A 26,175-nucleotide genomic window follows, 5' to 3' on the forward strand; every position below is an offset into this window, starting at 1 on the left:
AAATAAACATATGAAATAATCAAAATGCTATGTGTCGTGCACTGACCGATAATGTGATAATCACATTGCTTCACTGTCCCCTGGGGGCATTTGTGGATTCATTCATTGTGGATGGAGCACATAAGAAACAACAGTGTCCATTTAAATGTGTGCATTCAACATGCTAATTTCTAATACAACAAGCAGGTAGACTTTTTTCAGAGGCTCGCTGACAGCTGGCAAGAATGATCACTAAGGCCTAGACCAGCTGTGGTTTTTACTATTACCACAGATTTTTGCAATATCATTGCTCAGCCGTACATATAAATCACAAGATGAGAAATATTATGAAATTACTTGCCCACTGGTTAGTGAATGTTAAGGTTGGTCACGATTTGTGTTATACTCTGCAATATTTTTATCAATGCATAGAGGTTTTTGCTACAGTGTCCACTGTAATTGTAGCCTGTAACATTTATTCAGAGAAGAGAAACAATGAGTTCTTGGCAAAGACACTCTTATCATACATGATAATGACCCCGATTGCATTACAGCAACGTGGCGATCAATATACATTGTAAGCTCATCTATGATATATCACCACATCTCTATAACTGAAGGTAAAAAATATGCTCCGAATGGACCCAACCCCTCCCAAAAAACAAAACAAAAAACGCATGTATGTATTTACTAGGGTGTTAACTTACCACCATTTTTTCCCTACGATTTTTTTTCTTTTTCAAAGCAACTTAGATCACTTATGTTCACATTGCTCCCTCTTGATATGGAGGAGTAATGACATAATTACTCTGCTAATTGAATTGGTGGGGACAGGGTCACAATGCCTGCATTTTATGTTTTAATAAAACTATCAATATTTCTTTCCACTGCATTGATATTATATCGCAAAAGGAAGCCAATACAATGTACCGCCTCATTGATATTTTGTCTGACCTCTAGGGAGGGCTAACGCACAGGCAGATTGTGCTAAACAACAGGCCATTAAAAACAGCGACGTGCTGTTTTACAGTTTATGTATTTGGGGCCTTTTAAAATGCACCGATTCATCCATTTATTGTGATTATTATCTTTTCCTTGTGTTTTTCAGGAGATAACAAAGACCACTTGGCTTGGGCGATGTGTTAAAAACTTCCAACCAGCCACCCTGAGTGTAACAACTGGCAATAAGGATTGTGCGCACGTGTGTCGATTTCCGGAGTTCTCCCACTCCCAATGAACCATTTCCAGCAAATGCAATCATGGAAGAGTATTTTGAGAAAAAGAATACATAATCACCTAACTGGGATCATTTCGGTTTTGAACCAGACAAAATGGGCAATCTGAAGGACTCGGTGACCTAAGGGACTATGCAATCAGATGAAGGATACCTCTGCTTACATCCTCTGAATGAACAAACAGATAGGGCATAAGACATGCCATGATATGGTCGGGAAACTTAACCACACATACATTTTTGCTCCAATTCTTAAAGATGACTAGTAGTTCAACCTTTTAAGGATAAAGGATAAAAGATCTGATGTCTCAACAGGACCTGGAAAAACTAGTCCATGCATTCATCTTTAGCAGGCTTGATTACTGTAACAGCATCTTTACAGGTCTACCTAAAAAAATCAGTCAGACATCTACAGCTCATTCAGAACTCTGTTGCTCGAGTCCTCACTAAGACCAAAAAAGTGGACCACATCAATCCAGCTCTGAGGTCCTTACACTGGCTGCCTGTCCGTCAGAGGATAGACTGGTCTATAAAGCTCTGAATGGTTTAGGACCAAAATACATCAGTGACCTCCTGACCCAGTATGAACCTTCCAGATCCCTCAGGTCATCTGGGGCGATCATGGCTCAAGAGTTAGGAGTTCGCCTTGTAATTGGAAGGTTGCCGGTTCGAGCCCCGGCTTGGACAGTCTCGGTCGTTGTGTCCTTGGGCAAGACACTTCACCCGTTGCCTACTGGTGGTGGTCAGAGGGCCCGGTGGCGCCAGTGTCCGGCAGCCTCGCCTCTGTCAGTGCGCCCCAGGGTGGCTGTGGCTACAATGTAGCTTGCCATCACCAGTGTGTGAATGTGTGTGTGAATGGGTGGATGACTGGATATGTAAAGCGCTTTGGGGTCCTTAGGGACTAGAAAAGCGCTATATAAATACAGGCCATTTACCATTTTGGTCTTTTATCAGTTCCCAGAGTCAGAACCAGACACTGAGAAGCTGCATTCAGCTTTTATGCTCCTTATATCTGGAACAAACTCCCAGAAAGCCTCAGATCAGCTGAAACACTCAGTTTATTTAAATCCAGGTTGAAGACTCACCTATTCTCAGCTTCATTTAAATAAAGCACCAAATCCGCACTTAAGCTTAAATTTCAAAACTTACATTTTAACTACTGATTTTATCCACTGTCCTGATTTTATCTGTTTTGATTTTTGATTTTATATACTGTTTTGTTTGTTAGTTAGTTACTGTAGTTAGTTAGCTTGTTTTAATCAAATTTAAATCATGATTTTTTTTGTTTTTGTTTCTAATGTCTCTGTAAAGCACTTTGAATCACCTTGTTGTTGAATTGTGCTATATAAATAAACTTGCCTTGCCTTAACTCCAATTGATGGGTCATTTCAACTAAAGACAGCTTCACTGACATTTAATCAATGACGTATTTTGTCAAAGAAAAAAAATCATGGAATGTGCGTGATGTGGGACAACTCAACCTGCCAGTTGCAATTACTACACGCCTTGAATATTTCTTTAGAGGTTAATTATTTATCAATTTCTCTCTCAAGGGCAGGCCATCAAATTAGCAAAGTAAGACAATGAGAATCATCTCCTCCATTAATAAAAAAAGAAGTAGACTCAGCCACTAGCTAAAACAAATATGCAATACTTTTACTAGGGATAAGCAATGATTGGCTAGTCGCTGCTTGGACATGTCAAGGGTGGAAGTTTGAGCTCCTTACCTTGCTTGGAGCCACTGTGATCACCACTAGGGCCAGTGTTGGGTGTATACTTGGTGTCGCGGGTGGCTGCACTGTGTCGCGTCCAGTCAAAATCATCATTCTTGTCCTGGGTGAACATGCAGATGGGCTCCTCCTCAAAGCTGCAGTGGAACTCTCCTGGTGAATGACAGAGCACGTCGTTTCAGAAGAGTGAGAAGTTATAGTACACTGCTATGTCTTGAGTAGTGCGACACCTACTGTATATCTATGAGATTTCCTGCGGCATGTGTGCGTGTGTGCATGTGTCTCGGGGGGATACATAGACCAACCCGAGTCCTAATTACATCATGCAATCTGGTGAAAAGAATTTCTATATTAAGATGTGACCTCTCACTGACTGTGAGGGAGGTACCATTGAATGTGTTTTTCTTTTTTTCTTGACTACGACATGCAGTTCTGTTTTCTACTTAACCAGAGTCTATGAAGACAGAGTGCTCCACTGAAGAAACACCCAAAGGCGGTTTGTGTGTGCGACTATCAGACAGCCCACTACCGAAGCATGATGGATGACATTCAATAAACGCAGCCACAGCACAGTAAATAATTTCAAACTTAATATAAATCTCCTGTTAAAACATAATTTTGTGAGGTTTGGCACAGATACAGTAGAAAACTTTTATCTGAATCAGGTGAGCCTCTTGTGATTTTGAACAATCCCCGACATCCCCCCTTTTTAACAGGTTTAAAAGAAAAATGGGGTGATTGTTCTCCAATGTTTCATATCCTCTGACCAGTGAGACTTCTTTAAACCCGACAACCGCCTTTTCTACCAGCTTCCATCTTCTCTGTCGTAGGTGTGCAGGTGAAGATATTAAGTCCCCCCCACCCGTGACAACAAGTTCAATACAAGTGGAATGACTGAATGAGGGTGGAACGACGTTGTTATTGGTCACATGAAAGGGAATGTATAAGTGAATAGACTGTGATGATGAGTGCAAATCCCCATGCACTCAATTTAATGAAGGGGTAGTGGCTGGATCGACTCTGTCAAAAAGAAGAGAGAAAAAAAAACCCAAATGATGCAAAAAGCACCTGACCAGAGGACTTGGCGGTGCTAAGCGGTGTCCTCAAAGAGATAGCAAAAAACACAGCATTTAGATTCAGGACGCAGGCATGTGCTCTGATAAATATTCATTGATTTATTAAAACGTAGCTGGGAGCAGTTTGGAGTGGTGACCTTGAGAGGAGCGGGATCTGCAGCTTTTACTCAGGTAATGGAGGTAACACAGACGTAGAGGTGTGGTGTGGGTGGATGGGCCGGGGGATGGAAGAGGGCAGTGATGCTGCGAGGCAGAGAGAGAGTGAGAGAATGAGCTGGAGCGAGAGAAGAAGAGGTGGTGGAGAGGGAAAAGTGCAGCAAGGGGCCGCGTTTGAGGCACTCTTGACTCTTCTCCTCATGAGCATGCAGATTTAAATGGAGGTCTAGCTCCTGGTGCTAGACATTAACGTCCCTATCCGCAGTGAGCTAAACTAAATGTTTTCGCCTCGTGCGCCTCAGAGAGATAGGAGGATTTGGAGGATAGGCAGAGGAAGGAGGCAGGGGGGAAGGGGAGGCATGCAGGTAAGATAGTTTCCTGGAGGGATTTGGATAATGATGTTGGTGATTAGGATGTTTGCTATTATGTTGGCAATGTTTCTGTGAACACCCACCAAAATATATATCTATAAAAATAAATAAACCACGATACAAGGCAGCACACTGCCGCACAGCAAGCAATGATTAAGTCTGGATTCTCAAGGCATGAATAATGTGAATTTGTAAAGTTTCAACAATGAAACAATGCGTCATAAATGAAGCTAAACATTAAAGAATATAAACAGCTATGGCACAAATGCATGCATAATTAATGCTCACAGAGCACAGAAGGTGCAAATAAACTCATGCGCCCAGAAACACACACACCCACACACACACACAGATACACCAAACGACATCCAACATCTCATGCAAACACCGTGTCCAAAATGCACAATGTCAAATATCCTGACGCAAGCCTACCCTTTTCTAAAGGCAAGCCTTGCTCAATCATTGCTCATTTACTCCTGTTTTAGAGTCGTTTAAAAACATCTTCCAGTTCAATACTGATTATTTAAGTCGGCTCTCTATAGACGAGACAGTTACTTGGAGTATCCCCACTGTTTTCACAGCCGGTGTTGTGTCAGAAGGAGCACTCTGTCTGATGAGACATGCTAAGTGAGGTGCACATTACTTACTCAGGTGAGGGTTGATGGGAGCTGTGGAAGAGAAAGGCCAGGGATAATCGTTAGTACAAAAAATCTTAGCAGCCTGTCATTACATGAAACACTTATTAAGAGAAAATGTGCATGGAGGCACACGCCGACGTAAAAGAGGTCAACCTGTTGCACCTTCAGACTCTGTGTGGCTGCCTTGTGAGCTCTGCTATTCAGCAAGTAGCAGAGTATTACACAGGCATATATTAACCTTTTGTGAGCAACAAGGAACATATTATGTAAAGATATAGCAGAGAAATAGGTTTCTTTCTGGAGTGTGTGACCGCAGAAACAGAACACTGTTTGCAAAGTATCTGTGCTTCATCTCTGTAAAGCACTTTTGCCTTCTCACTGTAAAAACACGAAGGAAACAGACGGCACCAATCAACTCCCGCACTCAGAACAATGATTATTGAGCAGACACAAAGAGAGATGTCTGGGATTTGAAGTGGAAAAGGTGACAGCATTTATTCGCAGTCTGTTATCTAATGTAAAAGAGTGAGGGATTAGGAAGACCAGCCTGACCACATTAATAAGCTTATAGCGCAACTGCTTATCATTACTGCCATTTACTGGCTTTGCTGATGTTCTTGTCCAAGGTGACTTCCATTTAGAACACTAAGCCTATTTTATCCTTCCATTTAGGAGCCAATAAATCACAAAAATGAGTAATAATCACAAGTGTGTCTGCTAATCAGTTTCCTGCAACTTATATTCTGTCTTTTCAAACCCATCATTATGAAAACTTTGAGATCAAACGCTAACGGAAATACACCGAGGACTTCTTTTGCATTCTGTCCACCTAACCACAGTTCAATGCTTCCCTCATTGATAATTTAAGAGGCTACTGCCGCAGCAAACACATAAAGGTCAAGGGTATCACACAGAGTTGCAGCGAGCCAGTTAGTCGGCACTTCACTTTTTGCAGAGTAAATACCATTTAACCTGTCAAGAAGATTCATGGGCATTTTCATGATCGATTGCTGACCGGCTGAATAGATGCGATACATCAGCTTTACTACAAAACTATGTTGCTGGGTGATTTATGAAACCTTGCTGTTCATGGAGGGAATTGATTTTAATCCAACCAATTAAAGTGAGTAATAACAAATCATTCCTACAAAGGAAAACATGTAGTGAGAGTGGCGAAGTACAGTGGCGCTGATGAAACTGCTGTTTTTAAAAGCTCAAGTTACATAAAAAGGAGGGATTTCTGTTTATTGTTGTGTAACTCGTGGAAATGTATGTTTGCTCGGGGATAAAAGGGGAGATAGACAAAGACACATGCCGTGAAGCAACTAAAATTGCATTTTCAGCGCACACCTTCCTTGAAAACGCTTTAAGAATCTTTTATGTGACTGTGAAAATACTCGCCGCCCGACAGTCACTGCTTCCCACTGAATCTACAGTGGACTGCACAGAGCAGCACAGACTGCAGAGGGGGAGGAAATCATCCCGGCTGTTGCAGAGAAAATGTTTTAAATGACAACTTACAGCCTCGAGCCTGCGAAACGGATGCTGAGGTTTCCGACAAAACTCTATTCTTTCAGGCCCCCTCCTGCTCGCCGGCTCTCTCCATCTCAATGTCCCATTTCCTGTAACTCTCCCTCCCTCCCTCCCAAATCCCTCTTTCTTCCGATACTGTGGTTATGAAAATGTATTTCGTTGTCTGCATTTTTTTTTTTTACCTGCAGCTTCCCTCAACTGACTCACTACGCCTTAATCCAATCCAAAAGAGTGTGTCTGCTCAAGCAGTGTCTCCATACACACTAAGGAAATCAAGCTGTGCACAGAGAAGGCCCAGAGGCTACTTTTACGACTGTTTTGCATGCAAACACTCTCTCCAGATCACACTTGCATAAAACAGATAATTTTACTTCCAGTATAGATGACTATATTGGATATGGGAAAACAAACAAGCATTAAAATAAACTGCGACAGAGCTCAGCTGTTGACTCGAGCGTTTTAAATGAAGCACTTTTTTTAAAGAAACGTTGCCGCCTTGTCTGTAACTGTGTCTGAACTCCTGAAAACAAGTAGCAGACCTCAATTGCCCTTCTTCAAATGCGCTATGCCGTTAAAGCAGAGATGTGCAAAACCCTCGAGCTCACTGCAAAGGCTTTAAAAAATATCCCAGATTTTCTTCTTAATGCTGCAGCACCCTGCTTTTCCCCCCATAGCTAAAAAGCCTCAAATAATGATTGAGGATGAAATGTAATTTTGATAGTTGTCAAGATAAAAACTCCCAGTGATCACACAGTGGAGTGAAGAGCGGATTTTTCTTTTCTTTTTTTTCTTTCAAACTTCTGTTATTAGAGCACATATTAGGTGCATGATTGCCTGACTCCTGGTTTATACTTTTCCAGCTGAGAGGACAAAACAAGCTGCATGCTTGATGCATGAATGCCTTCCATCCAAATTGCCTAATTTTGATTGAAACACAAAGTGAGCTCATTGACCGCCAAAGGACATTGGTCCATGGAGGCTGTTCCGGATACAATCACTGACTTCATCTTGGCAGGATTCCCTGCCCACTGGCCTGCGGCTACATTACAAAGCAGCAGACAATTCCAAGGCTCCAGCCAAGTGTCCTCATAGACAACAGTGGCATGCCTGGTTTTATCCTTTCTTTTTTCACTGACCTCATATAATCCACACACTCCCACATTCCCATCAATCATATTTAGGGGTTATGGGTGCGTGCCATGATGTTCTGAGAAGGCCCTGTGTTGGCTCCACAGCTGCCCAACCATCAGCTGGAATAATGACAGTGTGGGTAAATGTAGTTCAGCAATCTTTCCCTCGTGTCTCCGTGACCAAAATAACAAGAGCGACATCACACCATTGTGTCCTTTTTTACAAAAGCCTACTGAGGATGCACTGCTCTGCACAAGTCCTGCAGTAACACACATGGACACACCCGAGCCATGCTGAGCCCCGTGCAAGGCTGTTCTTTCATTAGCGCACACTCACTCACTCACTCACACACACTCCTTTGTCCCACACGCCATCAAACTGTTTAACTCCTCTCTGGAGGGGAGAGGGAGGGGAAACAGGAGGACAAAGGAGGGGGGAACAACTAAGCTGTAGTGCCTCTTCACCTCACTGTGCAATACCTTGTGCAATACTTTTTGTAAATAGTCAACAGTGCAATAGACTCAATACTTGAAATGTGCAATTCACTTGTATTTTTATTTTTTATTCCTATTTATTCTATTTATCCCCTTTGTATATTTTATTTATATTTGTCTCTGTATTTATATATGTGTGTGTGTGTGTGTGTGTATATATATATATATATATATATAACAATTCTGTAACTGTAACTTCGGTCGTTGCTGTGCTTTTTGGAAGTCGAATTTCCCAGAGGAACCCACCCGAGGGATTAATAAAGTTCTATCTTATCTTATCTTATCTTATCTTACATATACATATATGCACTGATGGATTGGCATTCACTTTAATCTAAAGAACTAAGAAGTATAAATGACAGAACAAAGAAGACAAAAGGATATTTGATTTGATTTTATTGATTAGCATTCAAATATCTCAGTGAAGACAGAACAAAGATCTACCACAAAGCAAGAAAGCATGAGACAAGGCTAATCAAAAGGTATTGGCTGAAGCCATGTCATGTCACAACATGTTACAGCAGCAATCAAAACAGTTCAAATCATAAATATGCTGGTCCCAACTCTTCTACCAAAAACAAGAGTGGATTTCAAAGGAATGTCAAACGGAGGGACCATCCAGCTGAGCACGGGGAATCCATGAGTCATGCCTTGCACACTTGGTGAGCATAGATTAGCACGAAAAATGGAAACAGCAAGAATCAGCTAGCTCTGTCTGAATCTTTCAGGAGGTAAAGAATCCCAAACACCAGCACCTCTAAAGCTCAATAATTAATATGTCATATATCATTTAATTCTTACCAACTAAAAAAGAAAGAAAACAAAAAGAGTGAAAACCTCTATAGCTCAGAGATCTTTAAGGCTTTTGAGCAGTTGCCAGGCTAAAAAGAAACTCTGGGGAGTCACTGCTACAAGGCTAGCTGTTCAGTCTTTGTTCTAATCCAAGCTCACTGACTGCTGGCTTATATTTAATGAACAGATATGAAAGCTGTATTGATCTTGAATAAATGTATTCCTTTAAGTGAAAGTACTTTATAAAGCAGGACTACTGAGCATGTACAAAATACTGTATCAAAACAGCAGCTCAGGTTAAAGCATGCTTCACAGCAACACAAAGAGACAGAACCTGGGACAGCTTTACCACTGAATCACTGCTGGTCAAACAGAAACACCCCACTTACAGTGAGAAACTGAATTTAATATAAGATTTAGGGAGTTTTGCCTTGAGGAGAGGTGTTGTATATGTCACTGCAAGGTGCATAAAAATGGAATATTAAGAAACAGCAGCAGTGTTTTACTGTGACACTGTGAGGGTTGACTGGAGGCTTAAACATTAAATCCTGTGTATTGGAGGAAACAAGAGAGGAAGAGAGACATAGTGGGAGGGGAGCGTTATGAGGAACACCAAACAGATGCTGAGTTTGTCACTGCAGCAAAATTTAAAAGAGCATCTTCAGAGCTTGGTGACATAGCCATTCTTCATCTTGCAACTGGGGACACTGTAACCGCTTTTGTGTTTTCGTGCCAAGTCACAGAAAAGCTGCTACCATCGACTTTATGTGGTTCAGAATGATTGCTCGGCCTTTTGGGCAATGATGGAAAAAACTTCCTCTAATGGAGGACTTATGTTGCAATTTAACACAGGGCAGAAATGTTCAAGCTAACAGCTAACAAACAGACAAAGCCGTGTTTTTTCTGTAGGTTTTCTTCATTTTAGGGTCACAAGGAGGAAGAGACTATCCCACCGTGCAAGGCAAACACATGAAATACGTTTATCGGTTGCTGTTCAACTTCCCATTTATGCAAATACTCAAATAAATGAATAATTGAATGCAATTACCAAAGTGTCTGCTGAGTCTATGCACAAATTTAGACTGGAAGAGCCAGGGCTAAAGGTTTATTCAATCCCGCAGCCTCCTTATGGTGAAGCAACATTGCTTGCCACAAATTTAATAAAAATGCAAAAGTCATTAAATTGATTAATTTGGGTTAGTAAACCTTATTTGTGCTTGGACCCTTTGGGAGTTTCCCAAACAGTCAAATATTGGACATGTCTTTGAATCAGGACAATAGCAAATGCAGGACTGCCATGAAAATGCTACCTTAGATTTATATACCAAAGACAGGACAGGACTTAAACATAGTGATTACATAGCGATAAATAGAAGAACTTTTATGACTTTTTTTTTTCAATTCACTGTAAAATTTCAAACCCATAAAGCCTTTGTGCTACAGCCCATACACAGATGCCCCACAGGTCCATGTTCCCCAGTGAGAATGAAACTGAAGTGATAATGGAGATGGTCCTGGGCTGTATTTCACACATCAGTCTCAGAGCAGAGTGGATACGGTTCAGCCCTACATTAGCCTGCTACCGTGGCGTTATGCTGTGTGTGGGAGAACAGAGCAGCCCTAGAGTGATAATTAGTCCAGCCTCTCGCTGGGCAGGTGATTTGCACGTCAGCATTGGCTCTCCTCTTTCTATCTTTTTTCTCCTTCTTCTTCTTTTATTAATTTGTTCCCCTGTATCTCCCTTTTCTTCCCAGTCCCAACTTGGCTGCCTCCATCACTCCTTCTGCGCTACTCCCTGCCTTAATTAGCCTCAATTCCCCTCACTTCGCTTCGACTGTATTCATTTGGATTCAACTCCACTGAATTCAATTCAAGGTTGACCGGGGGAACCGCGCAGTATCACAAACTACTACAAAAATAACAGCGGAGAAAGTTTATCTGCCTCTCTCATTTCTCTCCTTTTTACCAATTCTCTTTGCAGAAGCCATGATGAGCTGCAGTGAAACTGAATTATTCACAACTGCAGCAGCACCACTCCGGAAGAACTTGGCAGTCAGTGATAGACAGAAAACAGTCAGTCACTTAGTTTCTGAAGATGTACATCTCAAGTACCTGTGCATCTGTTCACTGGTACTACTGGGCCAACTGTGGATACTACTGTAGTCTTTGTATTGTTTTTGCCAGCATGCCATCCCACAAGCTGGAGAATCTATCTCTGTTTGCAACCTGCTATTTCGTTCTGTAAAGAAATACAGTGTGTTTTGATGTATTCTCAGTGGTCGCAGTACACAAAATCCTTGTGATGTCCTTCTGGCTGCTATTTTTGGCTGCTGTACTTTTATCAGAGAGACTCTTCTGATTCAACCTCAGTTTAACCTCATTTGTTATTATTGCTTTATCTCCTTAAATCCAAGGCTACTGTCTGAGATGCCCACCTGAGAACCGTCGCAAGGCTATAAGGTCAAAATGAACAACCTTGAGCTCTATAGATGAGATATACTTAGGAGAATTTTGAAATACAAAGTCTATTTTGAGTCCTTTTCAGTCTGGAGATAACAACGAGTGACGATTTTGTTTCATCTGAATCAGAAATGTAAATAGAAGATTTTAAAAAAACAGCAATAATCAACGGGTCGGCGATCCAGATGTTACTGCTCCTGTTTTAAAAATTCTCGAGTGCAACTCTCATCTACATTTTGATGCATCAGAAATAAATCCTAGATGCATTTTAGTGGTGGCAGTAAAAGGTGGCCATTTCAGTCAGTGTGACATCCTTGGAAACCTTTGAAAAAAACTCTGCCAGTTGGGTTTTTATAACAAATTCAACCTGGACTCAGAACAAGGGGCCTCAGGGAGGACGAGGTCAGTATGACTAGATGTATTTATTTATTTAGTTACAATTTTTCAACCTTTTTCTCTCTCTCTCTCCTGTAGCTCTTGCTTTTTTCCCTTGCTGTCCCTCAGGTAACTTCACGCTTTCTCTGGAGCAACGTTAGCACTGTAGCGATCTGCAATTACTGGCTGCACCGATCTGCGCTCTGCTTGTTGTTACAAACTGCCTCCACTTCCTTTGGAACCCGGCACGCTCTGGGCAGACGGCGTCCCTCCCTGCGACTGGTTTTGTTTTGTTGTGTGTTTCCCTGTTGCGTATTAAATCATTACCAGTGCTGCCGAGCTCTTCCAAAAAAGGGTAATTATTGCAGTTTTCTCTATAAAATCTGAGTATTTGTAAAACATTTTGTGGCTTGTTTTAGAAAATTGCTACATAATTATTATTACTTTTATTACTGTAGTCTATATAAAATAAATCAAATAAAATTATTACTGTTCTATCTGGCCACCGAGTCTGGGCAAATGTACAGTAAGATTTTTATGCTTTTCATGTCAGGGTCCATGTCAGGCATGGTGAGGGCAAGAACCTTTCAAAATATTTACAATGTGAAATTGAAAAGCCATTTATTATATGAGAAACAATCCGGGGGACTAATCAGATCCTCCGACAAAGACAAAAGACAGAAAATTGCATTGTTTTGGGAGGGGGGAACCGAGCGAAGGTAGCAAAGCATGACTCATCTCTGACCAGCTCTGTTTGGTCTTGTTACCCGGGCTACATGCTTGAGTCATCTGAAGCTTCAATGTCATGATGATCTCTCAAGCACAGACACAACAAGTCAGCCTTTGCCCCGGTACAGGGGAGAGCTGACTCAAGCAATGAAGGTCACTAAGAAGGGATTAGTCAGTTGATCAGCATCCATTTGGCTCAAAGGAGAAAAGAAGCAAAGCTGGCTGAATTCGAGCTGTCTACAGATGACTGAATGTGTTACATGCAATTCAAATTACTTCAATCAGTTCCCTTTTTTTTTTCCCCACTCGCTCTTTCCTCGTACGTCTTATGCAAAATAACTCATCATCGGATCCTTGTAATGACTGCTGATGCTACGGCGAACTTTTGATATCATCATTAGTGATGAACGTACGCCGTAAGCACAAACTTCAGCGGGAGTTAAAATCTCTTGTCTCCTTTACCTTGTTTTTATCTGTTTGCTGGCTGTCAAAACACTGAAACAATGGAAAAAGTATGTAGCGCTTACCACTGTAGGTGACGATACGGATGGCGGAGTCCCCCTCGCCGAAACGCGTGATGGGCGTGAGGCGCACCTCGTAAGACTCGGGCTTTATCAGCTCAGTCAGGTTATGCGTCATGAGCTCTCCTTTGTTGATTGTTCCATCCACTGGGATCTCCTGCTCCCACCAGCGCTGGAGCCCCATCTGTGTCGGAAGAAGAACCACATGAGGTTTGGGATATTAGACATTTGCTAGTTCTGTTTATAACTAACAGATTTTCAAATAGCAAAGTGTTCCTGCTGCTGTTGAGGATTGGTATGTTCCCCTTCACCCTTTGTTCTATTTTTCCACCTTTCTGCTCCACATCTGAGCAATCAGCATCAATATGATGCAGTATATGGTATACTTGACAGACTCCTCTTTTGTTGTTACCTCCCACAGCCAAGCAGTTGGACCAGCCTTGGGTTTCTTTTTCCCGTATTTTCCTTGCTTGTATCATTTGTTCTGACTGTTAGCTCATTTTACAGACCTTACCTTTTGCTTTCATGCACCATTTGCTTCATCTAAAGTCCTCCCATGCATGAACGCTAGTCTGTAAATAAAGATCATTTGGGTTCTTGTCTCTGTGAACTGTTCACACTTTTCAAAGAGCTGTTCTCAATACTGTACCAATAACAGATCACAGGGTCTCTAATGTGATCTCATGTGATGCATCTTCACTATCAGCTATATATAGGTTCTGTATGCAGATTTACCAAATAAGGAGAGTATGTGCCATGCAAAGAAAACACATTCTCTCATTTTCCTCCAAGTGTGACCACAACTATGTAGTCCTTTAACACGACTGTATAATGTTCCATTTCATCTGCCAATTAAGACCGCCTATAGGCATCTGTGCGATTCACCAATCTGCACGATCCAAGCTGCACAACAAAAACAAATTTCTTTTGTAAGCTGATGACGGTGAGATGCTCATTAACCATATTTACTTTCGAAGCAGCTCCCAGGGTCAGAACTAAAAGACTGCTATTAAGAAGCAGCAGACACATGTTTCTATTAGCAGAAGAAACATTATCGTAGGTTTTATAGGCATTTTGTAAGTACAGTTGTGTTCTGACTGTCTGCCTGATTCCTTTAAAGAATTTCTATCATGATGTTCTGCAATTTTTTATTTTTTTTGCCATCTCTTTATAAAGGGACCTTGAATTGCCACGATTTTTCTATCTTCTCTTTCAATAATGTGCAGCAAACAGGCAAACTCCTGGCTGACTTAGTTCAGGTATCACACAAACTTTAATTCCTTTTGTGCTTTCTGATATAATGCAACCCCTCTGAAACACAAACAGCAAAGCTAGATTTGCTGGTGAGGGGCGAGTGAAGGAGGGTACATTTTATCCTCGATTATCAGATTAACAGGGCACAAAGACAAGCGATCGCGTCTGCATCACAATTAGTGACCGTACCATACAGAAAGAAGTGCACCATTAGCGGAGGGAGACAGGGATCGAATGAATGAAGGTGTGACAGCATTGAGTCAGTGTGCATGTGAGGGAACAATACCAATTAAGTAATTACTTAGAGGCTGGATGAGCCGCAATTATGGCGTGCAAGTTTCCATCACCATTAGTTTGCAGGTAAATAGGGTCCGTTGTCTCTCTGCGGTAATTACAGAGAGCGCTCTAGCCCTTACCTATGCTTTGAAAATTTTTAACTTTCCCCTTAAGCACAAAAGGCATGACAGTTAATTGCCATAAATTACACAGTGTCAGCCTGTATGTGTCTCGTCCTATGTGTGTTTCAATCCGCTAAAATAAATGATAATATGGTGAGGATATTTGCTATTGTGATATATCATAATGATGTGAGAAACTGATCAATCAGAAACTGACTACTTAAGTTGCTGCTGCTAAAAGGGTGCTTGCAAGTTATTGAATCCTCGTGTGAATGAGTGTGAAAATGCTCTTTTTCACGTAACTTTATGTAAACCTGTATTATGTACTGCATGCATTATGTTGCTGTAGTAATTTGCACATGCCCACTGGTGATGAAGTACATTACTAAATAGGCTTTTATGTTTGGCCCTGAACTGCAGCCAAGTTCTCTATCTATCTATCTAAAGAAACAATTATTTAAAAGTAATTTTTAATGAATTTTTGGAAATAGATCAGATGTTTATTATGTTCAAAAGCTGTGGCTAAAACATGAATATGAGACTTGATGTTCATCCAGTTTGCTCAAAAATTCATACATTTAAATATAAATATTAAAAATTTTATTTTTAATACCCGATTTAACCAGTAAGCACCAAAAATGAAACATTTCATGTACCTTATCTCACTGTTGTTCACAAATGCCCGTGGCATTATGTGCTTATGTTCAGGTGGCTGTATAATACTGAATAAAATTAAATATACACATTTCTGTGTGTGTGTGTGTGTGTGTGTGTGTGTGTGTGTGTGTGTGTGTGTGTGTGTGTGTGCATGGCTTTTAATATTGGTCTTGGCTAGAGCTGCTTTATAAAGGTCTCCCCCCCCCTTATTAAAAACCAACAGTGCTTAAATATGCAAATCAAATCAAACTCTAAATGCTGACTGGAAAAAAACAGAAAAACATTCAACTTTTCAGACACTTTGACACATGCACATACTTACAGGCTTATGGATTCAGCCCCATTGTTTTGATTCCCATTAATGTTCACTGAATCCACACATTTGCACTCAATTAAGGCTTCTGTTTACATCCCATTAGCTTTCAATCTCCACATTTTCCCCACAGATGTAGAGAGCCGTATTGATTTAATTTCCTTTCACTGTGGCTGCGGTTCAGGAGGGGATTTATAGGAACTTAAAAAAATAAAAAATAAAAATAAAGCTGATCAAAGCGATACTAATAGACTTGAAGACAAACTCCAGAATAACCAACTGCTGACATAACGTTAGACAAGCTGATCTACTGCAGATTACTCGCATGTAGTTAGTATGACTTCTATTGATCTGCTTGCACAATCTGACTTGTCAGATCAATTGAAAAAGAAAAGGGAAAAAAGGGAGCCGCAAGATGGCAATACATGAGCTGAAAAAAAAGTTATCTTAGGAATGGAAACAGGCAATCAAGGTTCTGGACAGACTAGAAGGGCTTGAAGCCGCAAGAGTATCAAAACAAGGCAGATATAACACTGGTTCCTTGACAGGTGCAGCGATTTGTGTTTTGTGATTCTGACCGGTGCATGCCTTTCAGCTTTGGAGTCATTTCCATTTCCCTCCCCTTCAGTCGGACCGTCTCTCATGAGGGCACTGGGCGATAAGACGGAGCAGTCCATTACAGAGGCATAAGGTCTACCAGTTCTCAAGTATTAATTCAAAACTGAGAGAAAATGATAATGATTCTCAAGGAATGGCAGGGGAGCTGCTGCTGGTTCTATAAATAGAATGAAGCGGTGTAGTCCGTGTGCCAATGCTTTCTTTACTGCACCATTTTTTCCCTTTTTTCAAAAGGTATCTTTCTTTTTTTTTCCCAATTTAGAAAAAGAGCCACTCCTCCTCCTCACTTCTTCTTTTTCATTTCCTCTTTGCATGCTGCCTCTGCCTCTTCTGGATTTCAACTTTTCTTCACCACAAGGCAATAAAAAAAAAATGTCATTATTGTCCTAAATCACTAGCAAAGGCAAAGACCATAGATAGTACACTATATGGCAAATGCCACAGGAAAAAGTCAGAATTTTCCCTTCAGTAAAGATTCTCTGACTCTGATTCTCATCTAAGACAAAGGAAGATTGGCCGTTTTACCTCGGAGCAAGCAGATAATGGTCCCCCAGATATCAAAGCAAGAAGGTGGAAAGAAATTAATTCGCCCAAACACAGATCTTCTTCTAAAACAGACTTGGGTGGTGATGCTCTCTCACTTGTTCTTCTTAAATAAAGAAATGCACATTAGATTGAAATGCTAATGTGATTTTAAATTTGCATTTGGTCCATTCTAGCACAGGTGCAGACTTTACAATCGTTACAAATGTGCACAGGACCAGCTGAAAATAGGAAAAGCAAATGTATATTCCTGGCAGGTTTTCAGACTAATCCCTGGCAAGTACACGGGCTCGGCAAGCACGACATAATTTATTACCAAATAGACCAACTGAGATAGTTGACAGAAAAATCACTGCGCTACACAAACATAACAGGTCTGAAATGTGTTCTCAAGCGTCAATTCCTTGAGGGTGTAGAGTGAGACAAACACTAAATTATATTATTCATTACAAACACAACTGTCAGGGTGTGCTCCCTAATTCGGAGCAGAAATTAGACGGATTTCACTCAAGCATGCGCCACATTTCTTCATCTTAAATTTTTTTTTTTTTAATTGTTTTTAACATGGTTGCAGATGCGCCTCCATGCAGCAAAGGCAACGTGAAATTCTGCGGCAAGTTCAACATTTCAAAAATGTGTGGTGCTGCACCTGCTGCTCTAAATTAAAAAAAGAGAAAAAAGCAAGATCAAATGTGCATCGCCATGGAGGTGGGGGACAAGACAGAGAAAGAAGAGCAGAGAGTGGAAGGTGCTCATTGATTGCCAAAAGAGAAAATGTAACCACGCCATCCATCAATGCCGCCTGCCTGTCATGTGTGGAGCTTACTTGAGAGGCAGGAAAAAGGAACACAAAAAAAGCAAAAAATAGGAGCTATGCTCGCTACTTCTAGCTGCGGGGACCCCTTTCACTCTTCTGATGGAAAGCAAAAACAGAAACAATTCATGGAAACCACAGACCATGTTGAGCTGACTGCCCCTGACAGGTTCTCAGTGATTCCTGCTCGGCGCACGAAGGCTCATTCACGTCCTGAAAAACTACACAATAAGACAGATATGAGGTTTGGCTCTATCAATCGGGTACAACACGCAAGTGCGAGCACGCTGTGCAAAAGCTTCCATCGTGTGTTTAATTTGCCAATAAGAAAGGCTTTTACATGCCTGTCGTGTGGGATGACTCTAATTTATGTATGAAGGGTTGGAAAGAGGCTGACCAATACCCGTGACAAGTTACTGTACCAGATGCCAACATTTCATGACTTTAAGACTCATGTAGTGGCTCTTCTGGCTGTGATAGTAGCTCACAGAGAATAGAAGACTGAACAATAGGAATGCAAATGAGCAGGCACCTCATAGCAGTCTTACCTGTCTGATGCCTAGTCTGTAGGCAACAATACGGTCCACAGCATTTGGGTTCATCTGGGTCCACTGTAGCTTGAAGCCATAGACCCTTGGCCTGTTCTGCCACAGAGGGTTGTAGGTATCATAGTAGAACTCCGGGGGGTAGGCTTTCCCTAGAGAGAGAAATAATTAAAAATAATGACCATATTTATCACAAAACAGATCTAGTCATAACGAGACATCAAACCTTTGGGAATCAAGGGTGCGTTTAATCACGTGTAACTATCACAATAAATACGTTTCCCTAACTTTGTTATCTTAAGTAAGCTGTACTTTGTTTTTCTAAGGAATCAAGTTTGCATTTTTTTTTCAATTCTGGGAACTAATTCAATTTTTAAGTGTATAAAATTCTTATTTCTGTGACAACTGTCACCTCCTCGTCTTGTAAACGGACAATTTTTCCAGTCCAGATTTAATAAACAGGTCAAATCAGTCTAAAAAAAACACGAACAATGTGCTAATTTCTAATCAAACAGACGGTTCATTTCAGTAATGACCAGCATTCTACAAAGAGCAGCTCAAATTAGCAGGTCAGAAATGAGCAGACCTGATGAGGAACTGAGCAATGTACTAACAAAACTAGTGCAGTGTAAGGGCAGGTTTTATGCATATGTTTCTGTCTGGAAACAGCAGGGCAATTGAAATCAACAAGAGGCAGCAGAGGAAGAATTAATATGTATTTGATGCTCATTTTTACCCTACTAATTTGAGCTGCTCTTGGTAGATTGCGTCTGTAATTACTGCGATGAGCTGGCTGCTTTGCAGTCTATAAATCTATAAATGAATGCATTGTTAACAGATCACCTACACAACTTTCCACCGCCATCAGAATACCTCTGTTTATTTTTCTTGTTTAGCAAATATGGCCCTTGGACTTCCTTTAAGCCAAAAGTAATTGACGTAGGATAACAAAGGCAGTTATCACAGCGTTGGGAAGGTTACTTTTAAAATGTATTCCACTACAGATTACACAATACATGCCCCAAAATGTATTTTGTAAGTATTCTGTTACGTTACTCAATGAGAGTAACGTATTCTGAATACTTTGGATTACTTAATATATTATCATGCTTTTTACAACTACATGAATGTCCTATTGCTATGTGATTTATTACTTTTACTAAAGGTTATTCGCCATACCAACTAGATTTTTAAATCTTAATATAAATGAGTAACAGTAGGTGGACATTAGGTAAGGCTGCACTTTTTGCAGCGATCTTATATAGAAAACTATTCCGCGCGAATATAAAACAGGTCCGCGGCTCCGAACCATAAAGGCATAAAACCGTAAAGAGACCTCTGTCTAATCCCATATGGAAAAGAAATAGTAAAAACTTACATGATTTACTCATGAAAGTCGCCACTTTCTCATTACTTTCATATATTGTTTTAGTAAGTATCCAAAACATACAAGTTTCATTATATAATTTTTCAAGGGATCTTATATGTGTTTTCACTCTTGTATGCTTTTCATACAAGTTTCACACAAGACAGATACAAACTTTATAAGATTTATATATATCTTTTCCATATGGGATACGTCGGGCTCCGTGTCGGGCTCGTAGCCGAAAACTAGCTTTACTTTTGTTGTCTGGGTCAACTTTGTATATATATATATATATATATATATATATATATATTTACATTCTTCCATCTCCCGTTTCTGGTCTGTGACATCTCTTACTTTTCGACTCTTTTTCTCCTTCCCTCGCACTCACAGACACGGACTCCACTGCCCATGAGGCTACATTCTTTAGGGCTATGCCTGTAACATTCTGCCTATTGCCTTCATATTAAATCATTTTTGTGAATAATTTTTAAAAAATTTTAAAAATATTTCTTCACGCCGCAAGTAGAGGTGACATGGGCTGGGTTTCCATCGGCGTGGACACCAAAAATATAGAGTTCATAGCCTTATGAAATAGGAAAATACCGCCGTGTAATCCATTCATTTCAACAAAGTAACTGTATTCTGAATACCGCCTTTTAAAATGGTAACTGTAATGGAATACAGTTACTTATATTTTGTATTTTAAATACGTAACGGCGGTACATGTATTCCTTTACTCCCCAACACTCTGTGTGTGTGTGTATATATATATATTTTTTTTTACATTACGCCATACTCCTGGTTTGAGTGATTCTCACCTGCCTTTTCTTCTAATAACATAGTTAACTTTGTGAGAATAAATTTTATGCCCACATGTGGCACAAACTAAATGAATCTTTCAACTTTTCAGCTTTCCGGTCACAGTAGGAAAGCTGATTTCTGACAGCTCGAGAAGGAACTGGCAGAACACGGCATTTTAATCAAGATCCAGAAACAAGCTTACAGGATGACCTTCCAGGCAAAGAATAGTAATTCACCTCAATGACACGTTGTTGTGTTTGTCCCTCTGCTTCTTGGGCTTGTTTATTGAGGGATGACAATACCCAAGGCAGATGATTTTTAATAACCATGGAAAAGACAGCAGAGCTGCCATTGTTAGCTCAAACAAAAGCGGCGCTGGGATTTTATGAACCTGTGTGAAGATTTAGCAAGCAGTTTATGAATGTCAGGCAATTGGATAAACCTGTCAAGTTAGTTTATGTCACTGACGAATTATAATAGCATTATTTGCTCCTGAGTCCTTCCCTGTGGCCTCCTTAGTGTGACAGACCCTTGAACCACTTCATCCAGTAAGATACTGGTATTCAGAGAGAGTCAGTAGAAACTTGACAGCTGATTGCTCTAAATGACACAACACTGAAGCATATTGTTGTACTGGGTGGCATTTTGTTATAATGTTGTGTACACATGCCAGTTCTTCTGTTGCTGTAAAGACATCACCAAATGCTGTTTAAGTGCAGCTTAATAGGCATGTGCTTAATAACAGGGTTTCCTGCTAAACAGCAGGTAACTTGAATTCATCAAATTCACTTTTATGTAGTTTGGTAGAAAGAAATTTGATCTCAAAGGTTTGCAGAATATTCTAGTACTAACTAAAGTTGCAGTGAGACCAAATAAAAGCCATTGTTCACTCACAGCTGTATAATCCTCAGCATCAGTTCTCATTAGAGCAAAATGGCAAAAAGTAGCTGCGCATACTGGCCTCAAACAAAATCTACTGAATATTTACGTACATTTATGGAACAATTTCATAATTTCTTTGATTGCGCTGCATCAGAGCTGAGGTTTAAACACATTCACTTTAATCACTCAAATCTCAGCCAGAAGTGGGGAAACTGCACATGTAAGACAAAAAAACAAAAACACAAAACAAGACTCGTGGTTTCATTCATCGTCTGACTGGTTTGATCAATTCTCATAATCGTCCAGTATAAAAAGCCAAAATCAGCACAGCACAAGCAGTGTGTTTGGTTCTTTGGTCTAGATAATAAATCAGGTTAATGGTGCTCTAGGCAGCATACTACAGATGACGTGGCCTTTTTCATGGATAAAGCTATTTAAAATGCAATATTCTGATCGGAAGGAAAACAATGCACATTCATCAGCCTGATAAAATAAAACCATTGTGAGTGAGAAACTAGTACAGACAAGTACAGCGAAAGAGAGAAAATTACGCAGTACTTTTTTTCTAGGTTTTATCTGTTTTATGTTGAGCTGTGGAATATGTCTCAAAAGTTCATCAGCAGTCTACTGCAAGGTAAACCTGTCTGTTATAACAGATGACACTATCTCACAAACTGCCTCGTGTCTCGCTGAGATACTAATGAAACCAGCAAAACACATTTCCCAACTAAAATAAATAAATAAATAAAAAAACAAGGATAATTACCGTCTGCACTTTGCTTGGCACTGTTTTGCCGTATAGAGCCAGCTGTGTTTACAGCATATTGTACAGCTAATGTTACATAAACCCGCCTGTCAGATAATGTCAGACTTAGTCATGCAGCATATACAGTACAGTAAAGCCGATAAGGAAAAAGAAAAAGGCTGCAATTTGCAGTAGAGAGCAGGCAGGGAATGTTAATTAAACTCACTCACATTGTTGTCTGGATCAGTAAATTAGCTTAAAGATTTCCACACAGACCCTGTTTCAGAAAAAGCCCCAAAACAAAACAGAAAAACAAAACATGAAAAGACTCTTTTCATACTTTTCTTAGAAGTTTGACACGGAAGTCTTTATACTAATGCGCCGCATTCATTAATCTTATTTTGGGGAACATTTTTTTTTCTCAAAGTACATTTCTTACAGACAAATATCACAGACTCGCACGGCAAATTATTGCCTTTTATTCAAATATACAGTGTAATGAAGCAACATGGCCTTTGCTCCTAATAATATGTTATGTGTGGTGAAGCACATTACCTAACCCACTTACACAGCCTGAAACAGATAACCCTGGGTGGGAGACATCAAACATAAAGTACAGAGGGCTTAATTGATTTTTTAAAATCCTGTTTATAACAGCATAACCAATGCAATGATTCATACAGCTCAGTGAAAGCCTTCAGGCAAGAAGTTGACCTTGTTTGCAGACTTCCTTTTTACTTTTTAAGGGTTTATGAACATGTTTTCATCTTTAGGAGTGCAGTCATATGCTAAGCAATTCCTATATGATTCTGGGCTTTTTTTGCTTTTCTTTTTATTTGGCAGGAAGTAGGCTTACATATGGATGCACAGCTGGCCGAGACAAACAAATAACACCAAAGCAGGAACTGCTAACAGACAAAGGTATTATAGGGCAGCGGTAATCACGTGGTGCCCTTATGGGAACGCAAAATAAATCTCTATGTGTCTTTTTTTCCTTAAGGGAAACAGCACAGAACTCGCAATGAGTCACTTCTACATTTACAGTCTTCCTTCCTCCTCGACTAATCAGTTCAGTACAAAAAAGGATAAACGTTTTAATCGTTGCTGATATTAAAAAGCCCAGTGACTTCCGATTTCATCCTTCTTGGTCCGTGTAAATTGAAGGCTGCTCTAGAGTGACTAATGTTGAGATATTGTGCTGATATAAAAGAAGCAGAACTACAAAAATAGGCCAGAAAATACAAAATAAAGAAAGCAGAAAAAAAAGACCCGAACAGACTGCATCTGTCCTTCAAGCCTGACAGACTTTCAGTCTGATCACAGATAACATTATTCAGATGCTTTTCACTCTGACTATATACTGTTAGGCATTATGACCAACAGGATCCATCAGTGTCAGCATGTCTCCTTGAGCTGCATGAACTATTCAGACTCATTCTCCATGTACTGCAGGGTTGCAGTTCAAGCCAGGTGAACTGGGCACAGACTTTAAAAGGCAGGCAGACGAGTTACTTAAAACCACCAAAGGTAAGGCACAAATCTGTGCTGGAGACCAAAGATGATAAGGTTTATAAATCCCTGACTCAGAGAAGAGTGCAGGTTTGAAAGCAAAATCAATTTAGCTTTTGCTTTTATTTAAAAACATAAAAAATAAAAGAGACAAAAATATCACACAAAAGCACCAGATAGTAACTTAGCAGGAGGCCCAAGGGGCCTGTTTAAGACACATCTCAAAAAGAAAAGCTGAATAAATAAAAATGAAATAAACATTACTGAAAACAGATGATAGATCAAAAAAAATAAAATATGAAAATAGCCTGAATGCAGAAAATGCACTCCAAAACAGACAAAAAATGTGAGAGTAAGTGTTTCACAATAAAAGGAAAAACATTTTCTTATGACAGCAAATCGCACTGCAGCTAACTTTTGCACTATTGGCACACAGTTTCTGCAGCATTAGGAACAATGACTGAAAAAAAGGATACTGGAACCATACAAGCACAGCATTATGTGGAATCTGAATTCATTTCACAGGCACACTCACACAATGCAGACAATGTCTATCTGAACATTGTCCCTGAGAATTTAATTGTTCCTCTCTTCTAATTTACAACTGGCTGCCAGAAATGGGGCTTAAGCAGGAAGGCGGCAGAGAAATGAGAAACACTGCTTGTTTTTTCTTTGTAAATTTCGGAAATCCAACAAAATTATAGTACTGCAGTTTGCATTGTTTGTACTGGTCAATGGAGAGAAAAGACACGTGCTGGGCAATTTTATGCAGACTTTGTTGCCTGTGCAGAGATTGGACATATGTTGGAACTCTCCAGTCATTTTACACTTAAAGATTAGATCAGTCATGCCTGTGAAATTAGCTGTATAAAGTTTTGTATGGCTCTGAAGGAAGCATTGGAAGATTTTAGGTAAAAAGATTCATTATCATCATATATTTCATATCATATGACTATAATAAATAAATGCTACTCTTGATAGATTTTCCCCTTGACTAAATAAAACTTTCTATGTATCTTAAATCCTGAAAACAAGTAGCAGACCTCAATTGCCCTCCTTTAAAAGCACTATAGGCTTTAAAAATATCCCAGATTTCTTTCTTAATGCTGCAGCACCCTGCTCTTCCCCCATAAGTAAAAAGGCTCAAATAATGATCAATGATAATCATCAGGTTAAACTTTTTTTCTAGACTGAGTCTTAAAAATATGCCAATACAAACTGGAGGCATGGCCTTTGAAAGAAATGCACAATCTGGGCACTACTGAAGGATATGTAGAAACTGTAGTTTTACATTTATTAAAACTATTATAAACAAAACATTGACCATTGTTCTGTCTTTGTAAACTCTACAATAGAATAAGTGAATTAACTGCTATAATATTTTTCTAAATACCAAGCTTGTCAGTGTTTCACTCAGATACTGTCACAGATCACATTAAAGATGGGCACACCTTTATGCCTGAAAAGTTAAGCTAATACAAAAGAGTCTTAAACCTACATTCCTTTTACTGGCCAGTAGGGGGAGACTCCTGTGGTTGCAAAAAGAAGTCCAGTTGTAATTACGCAGGAAAACAGATCATGACTCCCTTTGTGACCAAACTAAACACTTTCCTGAGGATGTATTAGACTGGAATGCTAGTTTCACACCTTAATGAATACAGAGCAATGCTTATTTTGTTTATTATGGTCAGCCTATGTTAGAAAAAACAACCCCCCCCCAAAAAAAAAAACAAAACAAAACAAAAAAAAAACAAAACAGAAGGTCTATAAGTATGCAGCATCCCTTGATCTGAGTATCAGATCTGGCTTGTCAAGTCGAGTTGATGCAATGCTTATGGCGGAGAAATTCTCTGTTTGAGAATTTACAGCAGGACTTTCCACACCAACAGTAATGTCACAGGAGCCATGTGCATCTTTACTCGAAACTCTATGATCAGTGAACATTTACTTGCTATCTATTCTGAGGAGCGTGATTTGAGCATTTGCTAACAACTCAGGGTTCCCACGACAGAGAGCCCGAGCCAAAGCTCAGTGGTACACATTACATTCCTCTGAGGGGTCTCTCCCCAGGCACAATTTAATGGCCAACTTGGCCATTAGAGCCAACTCACTGTTCCCACAGATGTCCCCATGGCTTGGCACATGGGCATCCATGCATATGCACACACACTCTCCTTTGGCACAATACACTTTTCCAGGCGACAGAATTTATGGGCTAATAATGGCCTGCTGCCTAACTATGGTGTGTTTGCATGTGTCTGTCGGCATGGTAACATGTATGCTGCTCACATGTTGACTGAATCCGAAATCCAAGGACTGTGGGCCAAAACTCCCAAATCATACTTTTCACATGCTAGCACAGCCTGAGAAGATGTCAGACATAGAGCGATGGGAGAACGTCTACTGGCTTGTCTACCTGTCTTGGTAAAGTGAGTTTAAACCGAGGTGCCATCTAATTACATGAGCTACACCAATATTTTGCAAGTCTTGTCGAGAAACAGTCTTACA

The 26,175-nt window shown here is 40.1% G+C and overlaps 1 protein-coding gene across 4 annotated transcripts in view; it reads right to left on the reverse strand.

Moving 5' to 3' along the window:
* Positions 1 to 26,175, reverse strand: part of LOC146691602 (MAM domain-containing glycosylphosphatidylinositol anchor protein 2) — a 201,098-nt gene that overhangs the window by 21,223 nt on the left and 153,700 nt on the right. For 2 of the 4 annotated variants that reach the window (XM_085431484.1, XM_085431482.1), the window contains exons 11-14: positions 18,365 to 18,513; positions 13,226 to 13,403; positions 5,194 to 5,214; positions 2,941 to 3,096 (exon numbers count right to left, since the gene is read on the reverse strand). In XM_085431484.1, the coding sequence (XP_085287610.1) occupies positions 2,941 to 3,096; positions 5,194 to 5,214; positions 13,226 to 13,403; positions 18,365 to 18,513 (504 nt within the window). The remainder of the gene's footprint in view (positions 1 to 2,940; positions 3,097 to 5,193; positions 5,215 to 13,225; positions 13,404 to 18,364; positions 18,514 to 26,175) is intronic. The other 2 variants (XM_085431486.1, XM_085431483.1) reach the window with 1 other exon arrangement.

The sequence above is a fragment of the Copadichromis virginalis genome, linkage group LG15, assembly GCF_057382275.1.
Source record: "Copadichromis virginalis isolate Kocher_CV1m ecotype Utaka linkage group LG15, C_Virginalis_male_GT1.1, whole genome shotgun sequence".
Taxonomy (NCBI): Eukaryota; Metazoa; Chordata; class Actinopteri; order Cichliformes; family Cichlidae; genus Copadichromis; species Copadichromis virginalis.